The following is a 21,827-nucleotide window of genomic DNA, read 5'->3' on the forward strand; positions in this document are numbered from 1 at the left end:
TAAACTTTTTTCCTCTTGTGACACCTTTTTGTCTGACAAATTTTAACCTAGGAATATAGGCATATAAAATCCGTATACAAATTGAACTTTTACTGATAATCATAATTTTGTGACCTTCACATTCAGCTATGATATATCATATGGGGTTATGACCCACATTTTAAAAGACAGAACTTAGACAATCAAAGCAGATTTAGCACTAGGTACATACGTATGCTTAGCAAATAACCTTTTAAGTGTTAAATCCAGCAATATCTATTGAAAACTTCAGCTTCTTTCAATTCCCAATATGACTTTATTGTCAAACCTCTTCCAACAATGCGGCAAATTACTACTATATTCTTGGAATTATTATTATTATTTGGAAGAAAAGAAGTAGTCAAGAAAAATCAAAAGTAGGAGCTCAGATCTCTTTATCAACTTCTCTCACTAGGCTTCATTATATGCAGCCAAGGCCTTTCTTGTAGAGAATATGATAGGCAGAAGATACAATTCTTTGAATGGCCAAAGTTAACTGACAGTTGCTTCTCAAAGGAAGAAGTGATACCTTAAGTAAGAAGTACTTTGTTCACTTAACTAATGAACCTTATCAAGTCGTAAGAACCTTATTTTATGGACTGATGAAACAAAAGTCAATGTGGTCTCATAGAGAAAGAAAATTTCTGATAATTTCAGGGTTTAAGATTGCTCTATTATGTAACTGTATCTTGGAAAATTCAATCAATTCTTGCTCAGTCTTTTCACTTGAAAAACATGGAGCCTCAAAACTAATTCAACCATTTAACCAAATAAAATGTCTTTAAAAACAGGAAATGTTCCTATCTATCCCAAAATATTATCAGGTAATTCATTTTTAACTAAATCCCAAAGAACCAACAAGTCCATTAATTTAAGTATTGGAATATTAACATAAAAGAATAACATAATTCTAAAACAAAAGACAAACATGAAGATACAAGTAGTTAATAATCATCCATTAAATGCAAAGAAAGAAAAACATGGCGTCTTATGATTAAGAAATAGATATTGTGATGAATAAAAAGATAATTTAAGATAGAAAAACAATTAGTGACAAAGTTGTTCTACAAGTGAGGCCAGAGAAGGAATGGGGAGGAACCAGTTAGGTGGAAAGACCTGTGCTCAGAGAAAAGAAGTTACATAGTTTTCTAAAATACAAAATATAAAATAAAAACTAAAAGGAAGTAGAAATGGGAAAACTAAAGTTGGATTTATTTTGCTGAATTTTCCCATTCCATTCTTATTCCATTCTCTCCTTGATATTGAGCCTTTGTATTTTTCTACCAATATTGTCCCCTCAATAATAGGGAGGCAGGGGGAGGGGTTGTGGCTGCTAACTATAATCCATAGTAGAAAAAGGGAGAGGTTTCTCCAGTTTTCCAAGTAACACTCACCAGCTTATCAACATACCCTTAATCCAGAGCATGAGCCACTCACTAATTGATATATTTTCAGCAACTTCTCTGGGCCATGACTGAATAAATGACTTCTATTGCTTTTTCTAAGGCACAGGACTGGCCAGAGGATCCTCTTACCTAGAAGAGCACCCCACTACTGGCCCTTATGCCTGAGAAGCTAGGTTAGAATAATGTAAATCTTCTTCCTATAAAGACTCATTAGCTCTATTGTCTTGAAGGGAAATCGCTGTTAGGAAACAATACAAGTAAAGACATGCTCTGCATGTGCATGGGTACATTGTTAGCACATTCATTTGAGCACATATATATTTAAACACATATAAAATCTCAGTCACCAGATTTATTTCTATTTGTAGGTTTCATTCTTTCCAGCTAATACATCTTTCTCTGTGATTCTCCTTTCCTCATTACGTGAAATTTTACAGATTTGATTTGAGGACCGGAGACAGTATGTTTGGGTCCCAATATCAGCATAAAGGGCCATTATTGCCGGCTTACTTCTCCTTGCAGTTGGTGACTGGGGAAGGACAACTGGAAGAGTAGAAAGACTCCAGGGAAGGGCATCCGGATATTAAAATAAGATTTCACCTACTTAGCACTTCTGGCCACCATGACCTACTTATCTCTGCCAGTGCTTTCATTGCTCACGCATAGTCAGAGGTATTTTTGTCCTGAATGGCCACATACATGCCACTTAGTGGCGACTGAACTACAATTGTCTTACTTCCATTACTTGAAAAGGTCTAGAGGGTCAGTTTCCTCAGCAGTGTTTTCAAACTCAAGAGCACAAAACAAGGAAACTTACATATAAGTTACAGAGTTTCATTAAATGCAAGGCTGAGCAGACCATCCAAAGCACGGAAGGAAACACATATTACCACCTTGCAGAAACATATCCTGCCCGACTCCAAGCAAAACAAAGAGCTATTTTCATGGTATCATTTATATGCTGATAGCTAATATTTACATATCATTTTAAGGCTTGGGCAGTGGTTCTCATTTAATCCGAGGTCCTATTATCAGCCTCCTCCTACAGATGAGAAAACTGAGGCTCAGAGAGATTAAATGATTTGCCCAGAGTCATATAACTAGTAAGTGTGCAGTAATACATTCAAACCCAAGTCTTTTCAAGTCCATGTCCCAGAACTCTTTTTACAATGCCGTCTAGCTGTTTGATATGTATTTGTTATGTACAGCATCATTTATCCTTCATTAATGACATCTTTCTCATCTTCCAGCTTCAATTTGTGAACAAACGCAACTTGTATAGTTGCTTTTTATCAATCTTCAAAACAGCTGGAAATAAGCTTTCCATAAAGACTTGAATCTCTTACATGAAGCTTCATTCTTGGATTACCCACAATTTCAGAAGGTGCATGTTTAGGAAAGAAGGGAAGAAGCATAATGATGCTTTGTACCTAGGGCAAATCCATGAATGGACTTTCCCTAAAATTATAGTGTTAGGGCTAGAAAGAATTTTTAGGGATGATAAATTTTAGAATTTTAAAGGACTTTTTCTTTTTATAAAGAAAGAAATGGAGACCCAGAAAATGACTTACATAAGATTATATAAGTAGTGAATGATAGAGATTGGATTGTAGAAATCCAAATACAGTGTTACCAAACTAGTCTACTTGATCATGATGTTTTCTTCTCTATCTCAGAATTTTTTAGTAAAGCTTTATTAGGATGAATTCATCCTCAAAAGATGCCACCAAAAAGAAATGATATGCATTCTGGAGTAGGCAGGAAAGGCTTTTTCAATCATTCATAAGACATGCTTTCTTATATATTATTGTCTAGAAATATATCTCTTAAAATATGAAACCCAGGGATCACATAGTACTACAGAGACATTTGTAATATGGAAAATGGTGGGATTTCCCCCTCTCTTGTCATGAACATGACACTGTTATTAATCATCTTCTTCTACTTATGGTTACCATTTAAAACATCATGAATATCATCACACTTCACGCTTAGTTTCAATCTAAAACAGACACAATTAAAAGCAAACTTGTTTTTAAGAAGCAATCCTTTTTGCCTCCTTTCTCCGATCTCCTTCTGACCTCCTTGCTACTGGCAAGGTACTGACCTCCTTGCTACTGACCTTCCAAGCTACTATTCCAGGTTCCCTTATGACATGAAACTTTAGGTGACTATTTTCTATACCACAGATGTATTTCCACATCATATTTTCCCCAGAATTTATTCTTGAGCTGTTCACCCCTTCCCTTGCTTGGGAAATTGTTTCTTAAAACAAACAAACCAATCCCAAATGCCCCAGTGATTTCTCAGTTTGCTCTGCATTTCTCCCAGGAATCTATCCCTTAATTATACCTAAGGATGCTCTACCACAAGAAGGGAAAGCAATTGTGCATAGCTTACAAAAAGATATAAACTGAAATCATTTATGTTTGTATAGTTCGCACTTCCAACACTGCTCAAATCTCACCCAAGTAATTTCCCAAACAGCAGAATGTAGTAGTAGTCTTTTCGCCTTTATATGTACCTATCTAGATATTACTGAATTTCAGGACTATGTAGGTCAATCCTGAATGAGGATAGCCTTGATTTTTACTATTGCTTGAAAAGCCCAATTTGATGACAATTTTGGTAGTCCAGCAAAGTGAGGTCATTGGACAAGTATCTCCTATTGAGTACCAACAGCTAAATTCCTTACCTCCTCACTATGGAGCCAGATAATAGCCAAATTATCCTTGGCCACAGCTTAGGTTTCTGAGCCTGTTCTTTTCTTCCTTTACACAGCAAGTGAATTGACAGGCACAAAAGAAATTGGTAGATTACTAAGACTCTTCCTACAGATGTCACTTTCTTTCTAGACCAAAATGGTGGGGGAAAAGGAAGATGAAATAATGATGTCTATAGTGAATTTGCTATTATTTCGAAAGGCTATTATTATTCACATAGCTACTATTGCAATAGAGATAAGGAAAGTATATAGCTCTGGCTTTGAATAGACTCATAGAGTTACCTTCTGAAATCCATTGAGACTTTGCAGCTATAAATTAACAGACTCTTATAACATTAGCTTCTTCAATTATCATATACCCTGGTATTCATTCTCATTCATCTTTCTTGAATGAGGCAATAGGGCTACATAAAAGCAAGTTACACTGTGTTCATCTTACACTCTGCTTTGTGCTCTTTCCCACGCAGATATAACATTTAAAGAGAAAATTGAACTCTTAGAAAGTCATTGTTTCTAAAAAGAAAAAAAAAAACTATCTCCAGTGGCAAAGGTGCCCTCCCACATTGAAATCTAGGTGCTAATATCTCTCAATCTGCCTTAAATAAACCTTCTTGTCTTTAAAGAACCCCTGAATACTCAAGCTATGGAAAGAACAGGGCTGGGAATCAGGAAGTTTGGGTTATAGTTTTATCTGTGCCATTATCTATCTCTATGAACTTGAGTATATTATTTAAAATAGCTAGGCTTTTTTCCTTGTCTGTCAAATAAGGATAAAATGACTTTTTCCAACTGCCTAAAAGGGTGGACATGCTAGTCAAATGAGCTAAAAGATGTGATAACATTGTGAAAAGTTAAATTACTATCCAAATAAAAAGCATTATTATCACTTGAAATCTACTCTCACTAAGTGGTCATGTCATCAATTACCACATTTCCCAATTTCATTAAGATACTCATATTTAACAGTATAATTTACTCAAACATTTTCCCCATCAATAGGACTGCATATAATATAAGAATTTATAGAGGTAGCTAGGTGGCACAGTAGATAGAGCACTAGCCCTGAAGTCAGGAGGACCTGAGTTCAAATGTGATCTCACTTAACACTTTCTAGCTGTGTGACCCTGGACAAGTCACTTAAGCCCAATTTCCTCAGCAAAAAAACAAAGAATTTACTAACTAGTTCATGAGATATAACAAATGTGTTATAAATAAAAGTAGATATGCACATATAGAACCATTGCTCTTTTCCTCTTTTTTTTGGTCATTCATCCAATTCATCCAAAGTTGGCAGATGGAAATGGAACAGTTGGGCAGGGGAAAGGGGGGAAGGATTTGTGCCCACCAAGATGTGACCCTTGAAGGAATATACAAAATAGAGGGGAAATTATGAAGGGCCTGGGCTGCCACTGAGCTTTGAGAAGAAAAGAAATAATAAAGATAAGATGGCCATTCAAATAGGGAGGAAACCTACTTCTAGTTTTGCCAATACTTTTCTGATAAGACTGTATTGATAAAGCTGTAATTCTGGTCAGAAGCCAGTTCATAAGTTACTAAGTGGAGGTCATAGAAAAACTAAGCATGAATAGAGAAAGGGAAAGTATGAATATTATATATAGAGAGAAATTTAGAGTTTGGTGGAAATTAGATGGCACAGTGAATAGAGCGCTGGTCCTAAAGTTAGGAGGACCTATTTCCCAAAACAACTCTTCCAAATTTTGGACTGTTTTTACCGTTAGAAAATTATTTATATAAAAGTTAATTTGCATCCTCAGAACTTCAGCCCACACTGGTCTTTTATCATACATAGAATCAATCTAATTTTCAGATACAAGTTTTAAGTTTTTAAGAAATATGAAGATAGCAAAAACTTTTCAAGACAAATCATTCATCATACACTGGTTTCTACACCCTTCACCATCTTGATTGTTCTCTGGATAGACTCTATTTATCAAATGTAATTCTTAAAAAGCAGTCAAGTATATATATATATATATATATATATATATATAGTCCAGAAGATGTGGTTTAATACAGAATTATGATGGTACTCTTACTTTCCTTATCCTATAAATTTTGTTTCCAGTAATATAATATAAGATTTAACTAGCTTCCTTCCCCCCCCTCCCCACCCCCGGAAAAGAAGCCACACCACTTTGTTAGATAATATTATAGCAGTAACTATAGTATGGTTACTAACTGGCTTAAAAGAGTGTTTTAAAGAAAAGAATTTAATATTTTGGGCCAGGGCTCAAGCTACAGGAAGAGCAGATTCTTTTCCAGGGATGAATACTATCTAAAGAAGGCCAGTAAAAATATATTTGCTTAGAATTTGGAATCCAGCCCTCATCCCTTCTGGTCCAAACACTCCCTCCTTTCTTTTACAACACATTAAGAACCCATCTCCTAAATACAGAGAGCTTTTTCTGATCTCTTTCCCCACCCACCCCACCCCCAATTATTAACTTTAACTTTTTTTTCCTGAGACATTTGGGGTTAAGTGACTTGCCCAGGGTCATATAGCTAGGAAGTATTAAGTGCCAGATTTGAACTCAGATCCTCCTGACTTCAGGGATGATCCTCTATTCACTGTGCCACCTACCTGCCTGGAAATTACTTTTTTTTTTTTTCAATAGATATTTCTTTTTTTCTCTTTTATTTTTTTTTCATTTTTTTATAATAACTTTTTATTGACAGAACCCATGCCAGGGTAATTTTTTACAACATTATCCCTTGCACTCACTTCTGTTCCGATTTTTCCCCTCTCCCTCCACCCCCTCCCCTAGATGGCAAGCAGTCCTATATATGTTAAATATGTCGCAGTATATCCTAGATACAATATATGTGTGCAGAACTAAACAGTTCTCTTGTTGCACAGGAAGAATTGGATTCAGAAGGTAGAAATAACCCAGGAAGAAAAACAAAAATGCAAGCAGTTTACATTCACAGAAATTACTTTTAATATAGACTTTGTTTTTACATAATTGTGTACATGTTATTTGTTTCCTTTTTCTGTCTCCCTCTGTTTCTGTCTCTCTCATTGTAAAACATAAGTTCCTTGAGGGCAGGATTTGTTTTCTTTTTGTCTTTGTGTTCCTCAGTGTTTGGGACTATGCTTGTAAGATAATAGGTGCTTTAAAAATGTATGTTAAATAAATCAGAAATGTGTAGATCTAATTAGTAAAATTTTAAAATGAAAATGAAAGAGGGAGAAAACCATTTATACCTACCTTCCTATTTACCTATCTACTTTTCTAGCTAGCTAGCTAGTTAGCTAGTATCCATTAAGCCAGATGTGACAAAGTCACAAGTGTGAGAAAAGTATTAGAAGTCACAGGAACCAGTATTCCAGAAGGACAATAAGAATAATCCTGATGTCAGAAGTCCAAACACAAATACACAAAATAGGGAAACAAAGTAAATTAAGGAGCTTAATGAAAATAAGTAATTATGAGCACTGAACCCACATATCAGTTCTCCACCTCTACCCACCCAATGGCTCTAACAGCTCTTGAAGATTCCCCATCTATCAGAGTCATCACTATGTGAAGCTACTTATTCTGTAGCCAAAGATACAACTTCAGGGATAAAGTTCTCTAAGGAATTCTTCCAAGTGGTAATACTTTCTGGGTTCCAACTTATCATGGAAATAAAATTTGAGACCCTTTTTTTGCTTGACAGTACACACTATTAAAAAAAAAAAAGGATGATGGAGTAACATTGAAGATTAAGATGAGTTCTTCTGGGAGAAATGTCTTAGGAAAAGCATAATGCAGAATATTTGTGGGAAAATCATAGGAGAAAAAAATGATGTCAATGCAAAAGGAACTATTTGAGCTACTCAGATTTTAAGTATATGGAAACAAGAGCAGATAAATGAAAATAAATTTTTAAAAATGGTAAAGTTCTGTAAGACTAATCTTTGTAATTTTAAAGCAGAGAGCAAGACAAAACTTATAATGAATGTTAAGGACAATTGAAAGAGGTTTTAAAGATACAGTGGGGATAAAACAAGACAAAAGAAGATCAGTGCTCAGGGTGGATAGATGGTATAAAGATAATAGATAAGAGAACACAAAACTGCTCAATTATTATTTTGTCTTTTTTCCCTCTCTTAAAAAGTCAACAAGTATTTATCAAGTCCTACCATGCACCAGGCACCCTATTAAGCATATCAAGAAAAATTAGCTTCAGACACATAAGGAATGAACAAAAAATGATTATGATAAATGAGAACATGCATAATAGGATACTTAGTTGTCCTAAACCTGGAATAATTATATGCTACCTTCCTAAAAGAATTCATAAGGGCAGATATGTTGGTCCATATATATTGTTCCTGTAAACAAAGAGGATAAGATTGGTGGATAACTTGAACTAGAGACTTCTGAGATGCAGTCGGTTAAACTAATTAAATGCCTGAATTAAATCTGACACCAATGGTGAGCTCCTGGGGAGCAGAATCCCACCAGGCTGCCAAAGAGGATAATTAGTCCAGATCAGAAGCAGAGGAGGTCAAAGCCCCAGATGTGACCGGTAGTGGGACTGGGCCCATGAATGACTGCTACATTTCCTGCCTGGATGAGGTAGGGAGACCTTGTCTTTTGTGGATGTGGTTGCTTTACTAATATCAATGACCACTGAAATATTATGTAGGATAAAAGATGTGTGGTGAGTTAGAAATGATCAAATAAGCCAATTCTTTTTAAAAAAAGAAAAGTGAATGAATTGGATTCTTTAAACTATAGGCTGGTAAGTGTGACTTTGGTTTCTGACAAAATTCTTAGTTGTATAATTGAAGGAATGGTTTGTGAGCAATTAGAAAGCTAGTTCACTAACAGCCAACATGAATTCTTAAAGAATCTCAATTCCTTTTTGATAGCATTGCAAGTCTGGTAGATTGCACAGATAGAACATGCCAAGAAGAAAGTACATCAAGTGTTATATACATGAAAGTGGTTATTGATATTGCTGTTATTTCAGCAAGGCATTTGACAAACTTTATCAAAATATTCTTGCAGAAAAAAATGAAGAAATATGGGATGGATGATGGGTTATGGGCATTTGCAACTAAGTAGTTGGAAAATCAGATCCAAAAAGAAAGATTACCATCATTTTGGAAAGAGATCTCTTTTGGAATATCTCAAAGGTTTTATTTTTAGGTCTGTACTTTTCAATATTCTTAATAAGGTAGGAGTATATCAAAAAGAGGGTTAATTAGGCTAGTAAAGACTTTTCATAAAAATATCTGTTGAAGAAACTGTGGAGGGGTAGGAGAAGATATAGATTGAAGAAAAAAGATTTAGCAGGAGGTAATGTATAAAGGAGAGGTTAGAAATATAGCTATTATATCACATATTGAAAAATATTATGTAGAAGAAATTTTTTTTTTTAGTTTGGTCTCAGAAGGAAGGATTTGGAATAAAGAATGAAAGAGAGAAATGAGAAAATGCTATAAACCAGGCCTTTGTTTTGTTGTTAGTTTGTTGATTATCTAGACTTAAAGTGATAGGGAAATGTTAATTTCATAAGAATATTTCCACCTTGGAGAGCTGGATGTTAAACATTCACCATCAGTCCCCTGGTTCTATTAATTCAACTTTTTTTCTTTCTGATGTTAATAGTCTGCTTCAAGTTTTCTGAAACTATCATAATTTTTTCCACTATATATATGAAGATATAATGAAATTATGTCAAATGTTTTGGGATAATTAAAACAAAGTATGTATATTGACATTTCTCCAAATTATCTATCTCTATATATGTATACTTCCATGTCTATGTATGTATATACAACATCTGTACATATATATACATAGATGGCTTATATATAATTATTTCATCCACATGGGAAATTTTTAAAAACAAGTATACTTTGATTTATTTTTTAAAATTTTGAGTTCCAGATTTTCTTTCTCTCTGTTGATCTTTCACCATTGATTGAGATGGCAGATTATATTATGTTAATTATATATTCAAGTCAGGCAAGACATTTCCATATTAGCCATATTGCAAAAACTAAAATCACTGAAAAGAGGATACTTCAAGTGGCACTCAAGTATTCATCAGTTCTCTCTCTGAATGTAGATATTTTTATTCACAAGTCATTTGGAACTGTCTTGGATCATTGTCTCAGAATAGCTGTCTTTCCCAATTAACCACTGTTATAATATTGCTGTTTCTGTATACAATGTTTTCCTTATCCCTTCACTTTGCATCAATTCATACAAATCTTCCTACATATGGAAGAATTTCAAAATAATCATATACCACAACTTGTTTGTGGTTTCATAACTGATGGGCTTCTTCTCGATTTCCAATTCTTTGTCACCACAAAAAGACTAGCTGGTTCAAAGATAATACACAATTTTATTGTCCTTTGGGCATAGTTCCAAATTGTTACTCCACCAGCAGGCATTGTATCTATTTTCCCACATCCTGTCTAGTATTTGTCATTTTCCCTTTCTGTTATACTAGCTAATCTAAGAGGTGTGAGGTGATGTCTCAGAATTGCATTAATTTACATTTCTAGTTAAAAACCCCTCCTGGTTACAGTATATGGCCTTTGTGATATATTGTTGTAATCCCCTTGCTGGTATTTTATTTAGAAAATCTTGATAGAAAAACTCTCTCTACTGATGTATGTCCATAATTTATTTAAAATTTACAGTCTCAAAGCTATCTGGGAAATTTAGGGATTAAATAATTTATTCATGATGACACAGTCAATATATATTGGGTATTCCTTATATCAAGACTGGCCCTTGTGCTAAAAAATAAAAACAAAAACCAAAAAAGCCAAAACCAAAAACCAAAAAACCAAAATTTCTGTTACACAGGACAAGGATATTTTTAAAATGAAAAGTATAGTTAATTCTTGATTCTGTATTTTATATTTGATTTTACTCTATAAGTGATATAGTCTGTATTCTAGGTTACAAAGTCTTTTCTCTAACTCTAAAAGAAGATCATAGGTACAAAAGTTCAATCTCTCTCTGAAATTAGATACCAAAAGTTTCCCCACAATCACTGCTAGTTAAAGAAAAAGTCTGTTCTCAGTACTCTCATAAAATATTTTCTCAGCATTTCCTACAAGGTTTCTTTGTGAGACCTCTCACCTTTAGCAATTAAAAAGATGGTTTTATCTAATCTACAAAGATTAAGATAAGACCATTTTATCTAATCTACCAGGTACCAGTTCATTGATATACTTAAGTTCCTAACAGTGACTATGGGATATGGCTAGGACCAGTCAATTCACAAAAACCTTCCTTAAGGAGGGGTAGTCTTCATCCCATGTATGAGTTACACCCACTTTCTTTAATGTAATCAATCATTATTCCTTAACCTCATGTTGTTGCTAATCCTCAAATCAATATTATAATTTTTATTATGTTCTATGCTTACAAAAATGGGTTGCATCTTCCATTCAGGGTCATTGACATCAATGGAGGCAAGTCATTGGCCCTTTTATTATCAGATTGCATTTCCCTGTTAATAAATGATATATTGCTCAAAGAAACTTACTTCAGTTTATCTTTTTTTCTTGGTAAATTACACAAGACTAAATATATCATTCTTTAGACTCAATTAGCTCAGAGGACTAAAACTCCTGTTACTGAGTTGGCTTCCTGGTGGAGAAAATCCAAAAGTTATTCTATGAAGAGTCAGGGATTATTTCTGATCAATGAGCCAGCATGACCAACATAGAGGTAGCAATGTTACATTCGATTGCATCAATGCTGTTTCCATGCTTAATACCCTTTCCTTGCTATGGCTACATAAACCTCTCCTTTTAAACTTTAAATGCCCTATGAGTGGTTCCTTCTATTCTAATTCCAAATCTGAGGTATGAGACCAGCCTCAATCAGTGCTTTAACCACTACTCCACCCTGCTTTTCCATCAACCATGTTAATGTAAATTCATCTTACTTCCTTTTTGGATAGCATTAAGAAAAATCATATTAGCCCTATTTAAAAAGAAAATGAAGTGAATTTTCATGCCCTTTACCTGTATGTTAAAATTATAGTTTTAGAATTTAAGTTGCTAGGATACAGTGATGATGTCTGCTTAACTCTCTTTGTATGGGAACTCATCACATCAACCTATGGATGAAGAAGTTTAATACATTATTTGCTAATGAAATGTTAAAAATATCACATTTTATGTGCTTTAAACAGCATTGCAAGTCCTGGAATTATTAGAGGGATATGATTTTATAATGTACTTTTTATCTTTGAGTTTTATTCCAATTAGAATAAATATATACTGAAACATATAAAAATGATTACAAAGTGTTCTACTACCACAAAGGTTAGAGACAAAAAAACAGGGTGAATTCTTTCAAAAGGGGTCACATTATCAGATAGAACACAATAAGGGCTAATTAGGTTTTTCACAGGTTGGGAGTCTGATCAGAGCCATTTGGAGGTAGGGCTTATGAATTACTGGTAGAGGGAGAAAGGACTAAGGGTTTAAAACATTTGGTAAGCAAGAAAAAATCAAAAACTTTGTGAAATAAGAAACGCAAAAGGGAATGGAAATAATAACTGGGAAGATAGTAGATGTAGAAGGACCAAGAAAAGCTTTCTGGGGCATCAGTGACCCATCAGGATTAATGCAAAAAGGTCTAAGGGGGAAAAGCCAGATATTACTATGAATATTCAGATTTAAAAGAAAGACTGATCTGATATTAATTGACTTGTCTATTCTCCTATTCAGTCAGATATTTATAAGAAATTATTTTTAAGGAGTTTCATGGCATGTCAACATTGTATACATCTACAAGCACAAGATTCCATTTTTTGGATATGGAGCCCAAAGAAAGCAGCCTACCCAATATTCTTGTTTCTGTAAGATTTCTTTCTTCTCCCTGAAGGAAAATTTTTTGAAGAAAAGGCTCTGGATTTCTCTTATGGAAATTTCCTTTCATGAAATTCTATTTTTCCTCACCCAGTAAAGACACAATACATGTCTCAATTTGCAATCATCATGCTCTTGTTTTATTTTGTTCTAGAGATGCATCCAAATCTCATCTGTGATACTTCATGGCTAACTGATCATGATCATGACCAAGTAAAATAATTTTTTTGAGGAAGGCAGTTTCAATTTTTGTATTTGTAAAATGTCAATATCTATAACTATAGTCTTTGCCTCACAGAGGTTTTGAAGTTTGGTGAGATAGGGATTGCAAAACATTTTGCAAATCTTAAAATCATATATAAAGGTCTGTTGTCATCATTAGTATTAGCATCATCATCGCCACCATCTTTTTATCAAAACAAAAATTAGAACTTCCATGTAATAATTTTACAAAGTTAATATTGCCATATCCCACTTTAAGAAGTGTGCAGAAAATATAGCTTCCAACAAGATTCTTACTGAAACTTGTCAATCTATCATGCAGTGGAAAATCTTGAGAAGATGGGACTTCCATGGCTGACAATAACTCATTGCTAGGAGATATCCAACCCTCTGCTCAGGAAGGGAGGTTTCCATTTCCATTTTCATTTGAATAGCATAAACAAACAACAAAAAGAAAAATGGATTGCATTTTGCACAGCTCCTTCCTCTGCATGTTGATTCTAGAATTGTTTAGATAGATGGATTTCTTGAGAATAAATGTATCTATAGATATTTATATATATGGCATAGTGTGTATATCTATACATGTGTATAGATATACACATGTCATCATCAGTGTTGTTAACATTATCTTTTCACTAGAGTAAAAAATTGAGCTTCTATGTAATGAGAATATAATATAATATATAATATGAATAGGTTATGATTACTATGCAGATATTAACATATCTACTATGTAGATATATGTTGATTATATTAATATACTGACAGATATTACACCCATATGTATATGTGTAAGATATATATTTATTTTACATATTTACATATATGGCACACCATATATGAACACATACATATACAAATGCATGCCTATATACATATATAGTATAATTATATCTGTATATTATATAAGGCTTTATATTTGTATATACATATATATATGTGTGTGTATATATATATATATATACACATATATATATTTCTTTATTAGTTTGTTTTTCTCTCTGAGAAGGAAGGAGCTGTGTTAGCCTATTTGGCTTCAAAAGTCCTTATAAGTTGAGGTGTGTGCCAGTGGGGTAGAATGTTTTAATCAGTATTTATGTTATTTTCTTAGACTGTTACTTATAAAATACTATTCAAGACATATCTCTATACCACAAAGCTTCATAAGACTCCAAAATCCCTTCTAATACAACATCTGAGGAAAGTACTAAGGAAATAGGTGAAGACTAAAATTGAAGGCAAGGGCAGAAAAGCTACCTGGTGCTTCTACAGAACAACTCTGAGTTGAACTCATCAGCTGTTCCTGAAGACAAACGGAACTCTGGCTGAACTTGGATGTGTAGCATCAGGCTCTCCCATCACACTGAGGAAGCCCTTGTGGACAGAGGGGAAAGAAAACTCATCATAATGTGGTGCTTGGCAGAGTGACAAGATCTTGTGAATGGATTCATGAGATGTTAGGTGAGAAGCTGTACTTTAAAAAAAGACCAAAAAAGACTTCCTTGATATTTCTTTCAGAGAGAGTAACTATTTGATTGAATCCCTCTGAATTTCAGAATTGAGAATGACTTTAAGAATTACTAAATCTAACCCACACCGTCACAGAATTCTCTCTACAACATTCTGGATTAGTAAGCAGTGTGAAGGAATGACAACAGAAATATTGATTTGGCCTTTAGGCCCCTACCCTGATCTGGGAAATGAAAATGACCTGAAATAATTGTGAGTAGAATGATAGCTTAGTTAAGGGAGGAAAAGTCACAAAAAGTTTTTTCTTGTTGTGCAAATGGAGAAACTTCAACATTGAGAGGATGTGGCATTTGTGAAATGTGCACAGTATGCTTCTGGAGAACCTAGATTTCCTTACTTCTGGGTCAAGTAACTGAGAAGCAGTGGGGTTAGGAGCCTAAGGAGTGGTGAGGGAAATGAGGAACAAGAAAAGCAAAGTTCCAAACTCCTTTTTAGTGAAGAGAGGAAGAAAATTGCAGGGATTTGAGACCTGAGGAAGCAAGTTTGAAATCTGCCACTTTAGATTTCCTCTATGGTGGATCTAATTTGTAGCAGCTCTTTTTGTAGTGGCAAGAAATAAAAATCTGAGTGAATACTCAACAGTTGGGGAATAACTGAATAAATTATGGTATATGGATGTAATGGAATATTATCGTTGTATAAGAAATGATGAACAGGCTAACTTCAGAAAAACCTGGAGAGACTTATGTGAACTGATGCTAAGTGCGGTGAGTGTACACAGCAATAAAAGATTATTTAATGATTAGCTGTGATGAACTAGACTATTTTCAATAACAAAGTGATTCAATGCAATTCCAATAGATTTGTGATGGAGAGAGCCATTAGCATCCAGAGGAAGAACCATGGAGACTGAATGTGAATCACAGAATAGTATTTTCACCATTTTTATGGTGGTGATGGTTGTTTATTTGCTTTTTTTTTCCTTTCTCATTTTTTCCCTTTTGATTTGATTTTTCTTGTGCAGCATGATAAATGTGGGAATATGTTTAGAAGAATTGCATATGTTTAACCTATCTTAAATTACTTGTCTGGGGAAGGTAAAAAATTTGGAATGCAAAGTTTTGCAATATTGAATGTTTAAAACTATCTTTATATGTATTTTGAAAAATAAAAAGCTATTTTTATTTTAAAAAAAGAAATAAAGACTTCTCTATTTGATAGTTAAAAAAAATTTCTTCCACTATTGCTTCAAAGACTTTAAGTATTGGACCAATAGTACAATATGTTTGGTTATGGAATCAAGAAGACCAGAGTTCAAATTCTACCGCAGACACTTACTACCTTTATGACCACAAGCAAGCCATATAGCCTCTGCCTGCCACAGTTCCCTTATCTGTAAAATGGAGATAATAATAGGACTAGGATCTTTATGAAGCCTAACTGAGATAAGATACACAAAGCATTTTGCAAAACCCTAAGACATTATATAAATGCTAGCTCAAAAAAAAAATGATCAATACTTTAATGCTAAAAGGAAAGCTAAGAAATAAGTATAGGGAGGGGGTGGGATATTGGTGGGACAATGGAGTAACTAAACAGATGCATATATGTGTGGCTCTGATAGTGGGGATAATTGAAACAGATTAAAGGCTATATTTGAGAAACAATGTGGCATAATATAATATTCCCTCAGTTGATTACAAGATGAAAAAAAGAGAGAGAACCAGTAGATCAAGATAGTCCAAATCTATAGATGATCAAAATATAGCCTTTCTTTTTTAAACACAACCTGAACTGTAGTTATTTATAGAACATATCCACAATTCCCAATTCCCAATGTATTTCCCATTCAGCAACATTTAACCAATTTATCCACTAGGAAACTAGAGATTTGGGATACATTCCCATGGAACAGACAGGAAATTATATGAAAGGTCACCTCAGTAACTGCCAATTTGCTAATCACTTTCATAAACCTCAGATTCTCCCATGGAGCCTCCAAATCCATAGAACTGGGCAAGATTTACAGGCAGCCTAAGAAATATTCCCTTTGAGCTCAGCAACAAGAAATTCAAATCTTTTTGAAGAATCAGTGGAAAGTAGTGCTTCTACATTAAAAAAAAAAATACTGTCAAGACTGTCCTCCCTGATCTAGAGAAGTACAGTAACATCAGTGAAAACCCTGGGGGAAAAGGGCACAAATCCAGTTGAGTCACCTGAGCTTCACTGAAGAGTATACTGAACACCCATCCTGTTCTCATTTCCCAAATGTCAAAAGATGATTTGTAGCAAAACTGCTCTAAATTCATTCTAAACTGGCAAAGGGGACATCCCTAGGATTACTAAGAGCCTTGGACTAAATTCATATGCAGTAATTATCAGATTTTATGCTATTCCTAAATAGGAAAAGGACATCTTAGGAAATGGAACATCAAGATCCAATTGCCCCTATTTCTAGTTAGACAAACTACATTGGCAAACAAGGAAGCCCTGCTCAAAGACAATGACCTTACCTCCACGTAGAGGAGAGGGAAAATTCCAATCTTATCTCCCAGCATTCCTTCTGCCCAGTTATCATCGACTCTCCTGATTACAGTCAAGATTTCGTCCTAAGACACACAGGATCCAAACAGATATATGCATTCATAGGGAGATACACACAGATGGACATACGAAAAAAAAAAAAAAAAAAAAAAAGAAAAGATGGGTTAGTTTTATTCAATCTAAAATCAGACTTTGTACTATCATTCAGTAATTACATGAAACTTAGAAGGAAAAAAAAATCCTTAACAACTTAAAGTTTACATGCCTATCTAACTGCTGACAATCCTTTTCACGTGTTCATTGTTCTGAGATTTCAAACAGGAAGACATATATTATGATGTATCATGATGCGGGTAAGTCAGTGTTTGGAATCAGGTCCCTGTTTAAATTCTATGAATTGAAAACTTTTTTTCCCACTCTAAAAAAGTAATCAACTAAGCATAAAGCATTTTAAGTCTCTAGCTTCAAACAAAGAAGAAAACAATCTGATTCGACACCCTTTGTTTAGAGTCATTCGTACAAAATATATTGAATAACCCAAGAGTTCTTTAGAGAAAGGAACAAAATCAAATTCAAAATGAACAAAGTGGAAACAGATGGAGAGAAAAATTAAGAGGTATGAGACAAAGAGGAAAGATGAGCCTATGAGCCTTTCACAGGAGGCTGGAAAACAGAATTAAAGAAGACGGTTTGAACAGAAGGACTGCCACCTATATCACATATTCAAGATTTCATTTTGAACAGAAGAGAGAGGGCTTTCATGGTCACAGAGGCTAGGTCATTGCAAAGGGGCAGACAGGAAGCAGGTGTTAAATGAGTGGAGAGAAAAAAAAAGGAGTTGACAGAAAGAGAAAGATAAAGACAAAACAAAAAAAAGTAGAGAAATACAATAGGAACTAATGTAAGGAGAAACAGATACATGATGCCTTCCCTAATTCTTAAGATGCTACTGCTATCATTTGATTTATTTCTATAAATATTTATTCTATATTCTTGTATTCTTCAAACCTATCACAGTTTTTGGCACATTAAAGGCACTTATTAAATGCTAGTTGATTGAATGATATGTATATTTTTTTCTGCTTCAATAGAATGTAAATTCCTTAAAAACAGAGCCTTCGTCACTTCCTCCCTCCCTCCCTTTCTCCTTCCCTCATTTCTTTCCTTCCTCCTTTTCTGCATCCCTTGCACCTAACAAAAGATATGGCACGTAGTAGGAACCTAAACATATTTGTTATTGCATTAACATACCCAGCAGCCAGATTTAAAAAGCAGTGGCCAAGTAGGCAGTTTATCTTTGTCATGTTGCCATCCTCCTTTCCTTAAGTACTTTTCCTAACTACCCATCACCCCATTATGTCACCCAAACCAGGTTTACACCTAAAGGTCATGCAATAAACTTTCTCTCTTTTGAAAATTTACCCCTTTTATAGGCCACTCATATTAATACATTATTATCCACTCTGATAAACTAAAAAGAGCTAAAGTGTCAGTGGCTGATAAACCTCCCAGAATAATCCCTGCATTTTAATACAACTAAATTTTCTAATATCTATGCCATTGGGAAAATATCATTCTCTAAATACTTTAACTGAAAGGAGTAAGTAAAGTGAGGATTTCAGGCACTACTGTGGCAGGGCCATTGGGAGATAAATTATTTGGCAGGAGGCCCTTTCAACACCCTGCCCCCCAAAGAACACATCAACAGCTGTCTGCACAGAAGGCCAGAACTATACACCATTAGTCAGAAATATCTGCAGCAGAGGACAAGTGTAATGCCAGAGGGGCTGTCTCAACTGAAGTTGATCTCTAGGGTTCAAAACTCTTGGGCAGCCATCCAGGGCCTGGCAAAACAATCAGAGATGCAAGGGGAACTGCCTGAACACCTCGACATGCCTGTCAGGAAAGGAAAGACAAGGAGAAGCTCGCCTATGGATTGCTGTGGGGATGATGGAGATCAGAACATGGTTTATCATTTTTTTTCATGGTTTGTCATTTTGAAATCCTCTGGTTTCTGCTTAACTCTCTTAAGAGGCAAGTAAAAAAGGAAGTATCATAATATTCTTCTATTCTTCCATCTCAACTCTTCCTTTTTGAAAATAAACACAGTGAAATGAAGTCTTGATTTTAGTAAGCTTTCTCCCCCTTTAATGGATGTTACAGGCTCCAAAATGTTCTATAATAGGGTGCTATAAAGAATACATATCTTACCTTTTTATATACTGTTAAATCTCTAGTCAAAGACCAGTGTTTGCCAATTAGCATTTTCTTGCAAGATAGATGCTAATGATTTTTTTTCTAGGAGGGTTGAGAGGAGGAGAGTAAGAGAGAGACAGAAAGAGAATGTTTTTGTGCATTTCTCTAGGACAGAGTGACAGAAAGGGCAGATACGGAGAGTTAAATGGAAGAAAAAAGAAAAAGGTGGCAAAAGCCAATGGGGGCAGAGGGGGCAAAGAGAATGGAAAAAAGTTAAGAAAAAGAAAGGAGAGAAGAAAAGAGGGGAATGAAGGACAGAGGAGACAGGGAAAAAGAGGAAGAGAAAAAAAAGACACACAGAGAGAGGGACAGACACATACTAAGGCAGAGAAAAAGCACAAGAAAAAACATGATCCCCAATACTAGGAATGGCCTTGTTGATAAACATTAGAACAGAAACAAGAACATTGGCTTCAGTTACATACAGATGATCACTGAAGCAGGTCCAGTGAATTCCTCTTATTTATTTGCCTCCCTAACCCCATAACACAAAGACATTGAAAACCTTTGGGAACCGTGGCCTTTTGCTCTTAATTACAACCAGAGGGAGCCATAGAGACTGAAATAGGCAGACATTACTTAATTACTTAAGACATTACTTAATCTTTAGTACTCTTTTATGGATCAGACCAATAGCAATAGCAAGACATTATGATAAGAAAATTTAGCTTTGATTTAAGTAAAAAATTAAAATGGAAAAAAAAGAACTTAACTGCCTTCTAGAATGAAAGTCTATGTTTTTTCTTAGCTTTGAATCTTTTTTTTATGAACTGATAAGACTGAATTGTGGCTTTTTTCACTTCAGAAGAGAAAGGGACAAGATCAAAGCAATATTCATCTTACATAAAGACAGATTAATGGCAAAGCTTTGTGGCACATTCTTCAAGACCTCCTCTCATATTAATCGTGTGCAAGAATCCATTTCCTCATGTGAAATAGAACTGTATTTATAAGTAATTACACATTTAATATGAGCAAACATTTTAATGTAGTTTATTTTAAAAAACCAATGAGTTATTAGATGGCATTAGTTATCTATTACTATACATTATTCCAACCAAGGAAAATTAATATTCTCTTTGAATGATGCACGGGTCACACTACATCTACTATATTGTGTTGCTTTTTGACCACATTTTAAGAGACTAATTTACTATTTTGGATATCATATCTTAAAGAAATAGTGATATTTAATTTAGAAAAAGGAAAAGTTATAGATGGAATTGTGGATACATTACCTAGGACAATGACTAACCCTACAAATATTTAACAAATATTGATGCAAAATCAACCTCCCTCAATGATCTAGTAAATAAAAAATTATTAAGTATCTATTATGTGCCAGGTAGCACTGGAGATACAAAGAAAAGCCAAAGATTACTCTCAAGAGGTTTGCAGTTTAGTGGGAGAGACGATATATCAAGAACTATATGTGAGTAAGCTTTATACAGGATTAAGTTGGAAACCATCAACAGAGCATTTGTAATTTTATGGTTCTATTTTCATCCTGTGAAACCATGTAAAATAAAGCATTCTTACTTGTGGCAGTATGACAAATATGTCATGTCAATTCAATTTCATCATCATGGCATGGTGACTGAAATGTCAGGCTTGGAGACAGGAAGACAGAAGATTGCATCCTGCCTGAAAAACTTAAAGCTGTGTTATACTGTCCACTTCATTTATCCTTTGTCACCTCAGTTTCTTAATCTGTGAAATGGAAAGATAATAGCACCTACCTCACAGGGCTTTTACAAGAAGCAAATGAAATAATAAATGTAAACCATTTTAGAAATCTTAAAACTCTATTAAATATGTGTTGTTCAGTCATATCTGATTCTTCATGATTTCATTTAAGGGCTTTTTGATTTTAGTTTTTTTTTTTGTTTTTTTCAAAGTTACTAGAGTAGTTTGCCATTTTCTTCTCTTATTTTACAGATGAGGAAACTGAGGCAAACAAGGTTAAGTGACTTACCCAGGTTCACATAGTTATAAAGTGCCTGAAGTTAGATTTGAACTCATGAAAATACATTTTCCTGAATCCAAGCTCATCACTCTATCCACTGTGTCACCTTGCTGCCCTGATTACATATTATTATATATTATACTAAATATATGTTAATTATTATTTTTTATAAGTAGTACCATTACCTACTTTCCTATATTCCAATTCTGACCATAAAATCCTTGAGGGCAGGGAAGATTTCATTTTCTTATAATTCCACCCAGTTTACTGTTTTGTAATAGTCATGTGATGGGCACTTAATAAAATATATAATAGGAATATAGACTTTTGAGGCTATTAGCATAACCTTTTGAC

At 34.3% G+C, this 21,827-nt stretch overlaps 1 protein-coding gene across 2 annotated transcripts in view; it reads right to left on the minus strand.

Annotated features, from left to right (window-relative positions):
- Positions 1-21,827, minus strand: part of SH3RF3 (SH3 domain containing ring finger 3) — a 566,022-nt gene that overhangs the window by 215,703 nt on the left and 328,492 nt on the right. For both annotated transcript variants that reach the window (XM_031958770.1, XM_031958769.1), the window contains exon 3: positions 17,221-17,316. In XM_031958770.1, coding sequence (XP_031814630.1) covers positions 17,221-17,316 — 96 coding nt within the window. The remainder of the gene's footprint in view (positions 1-17,220; positions 17,317-21,827) is intronic.

Source organism: Sarcophilus harrisii, chromosome 3 (assembly GCF_902635505.1).
Source record: "Sarcophilus harrisii chromosome 3, mSarHar1.11, whole genome shotgun sequence".
In the NCBI taxonomy this organism is placed as follows: domain Eukaryota; kingdom Metazoa; phylum Chordata; class Mammalia; order Dasyuromorphia; family Dasyuridae; genus Sarcophilus; species Sarcophilus harrisii.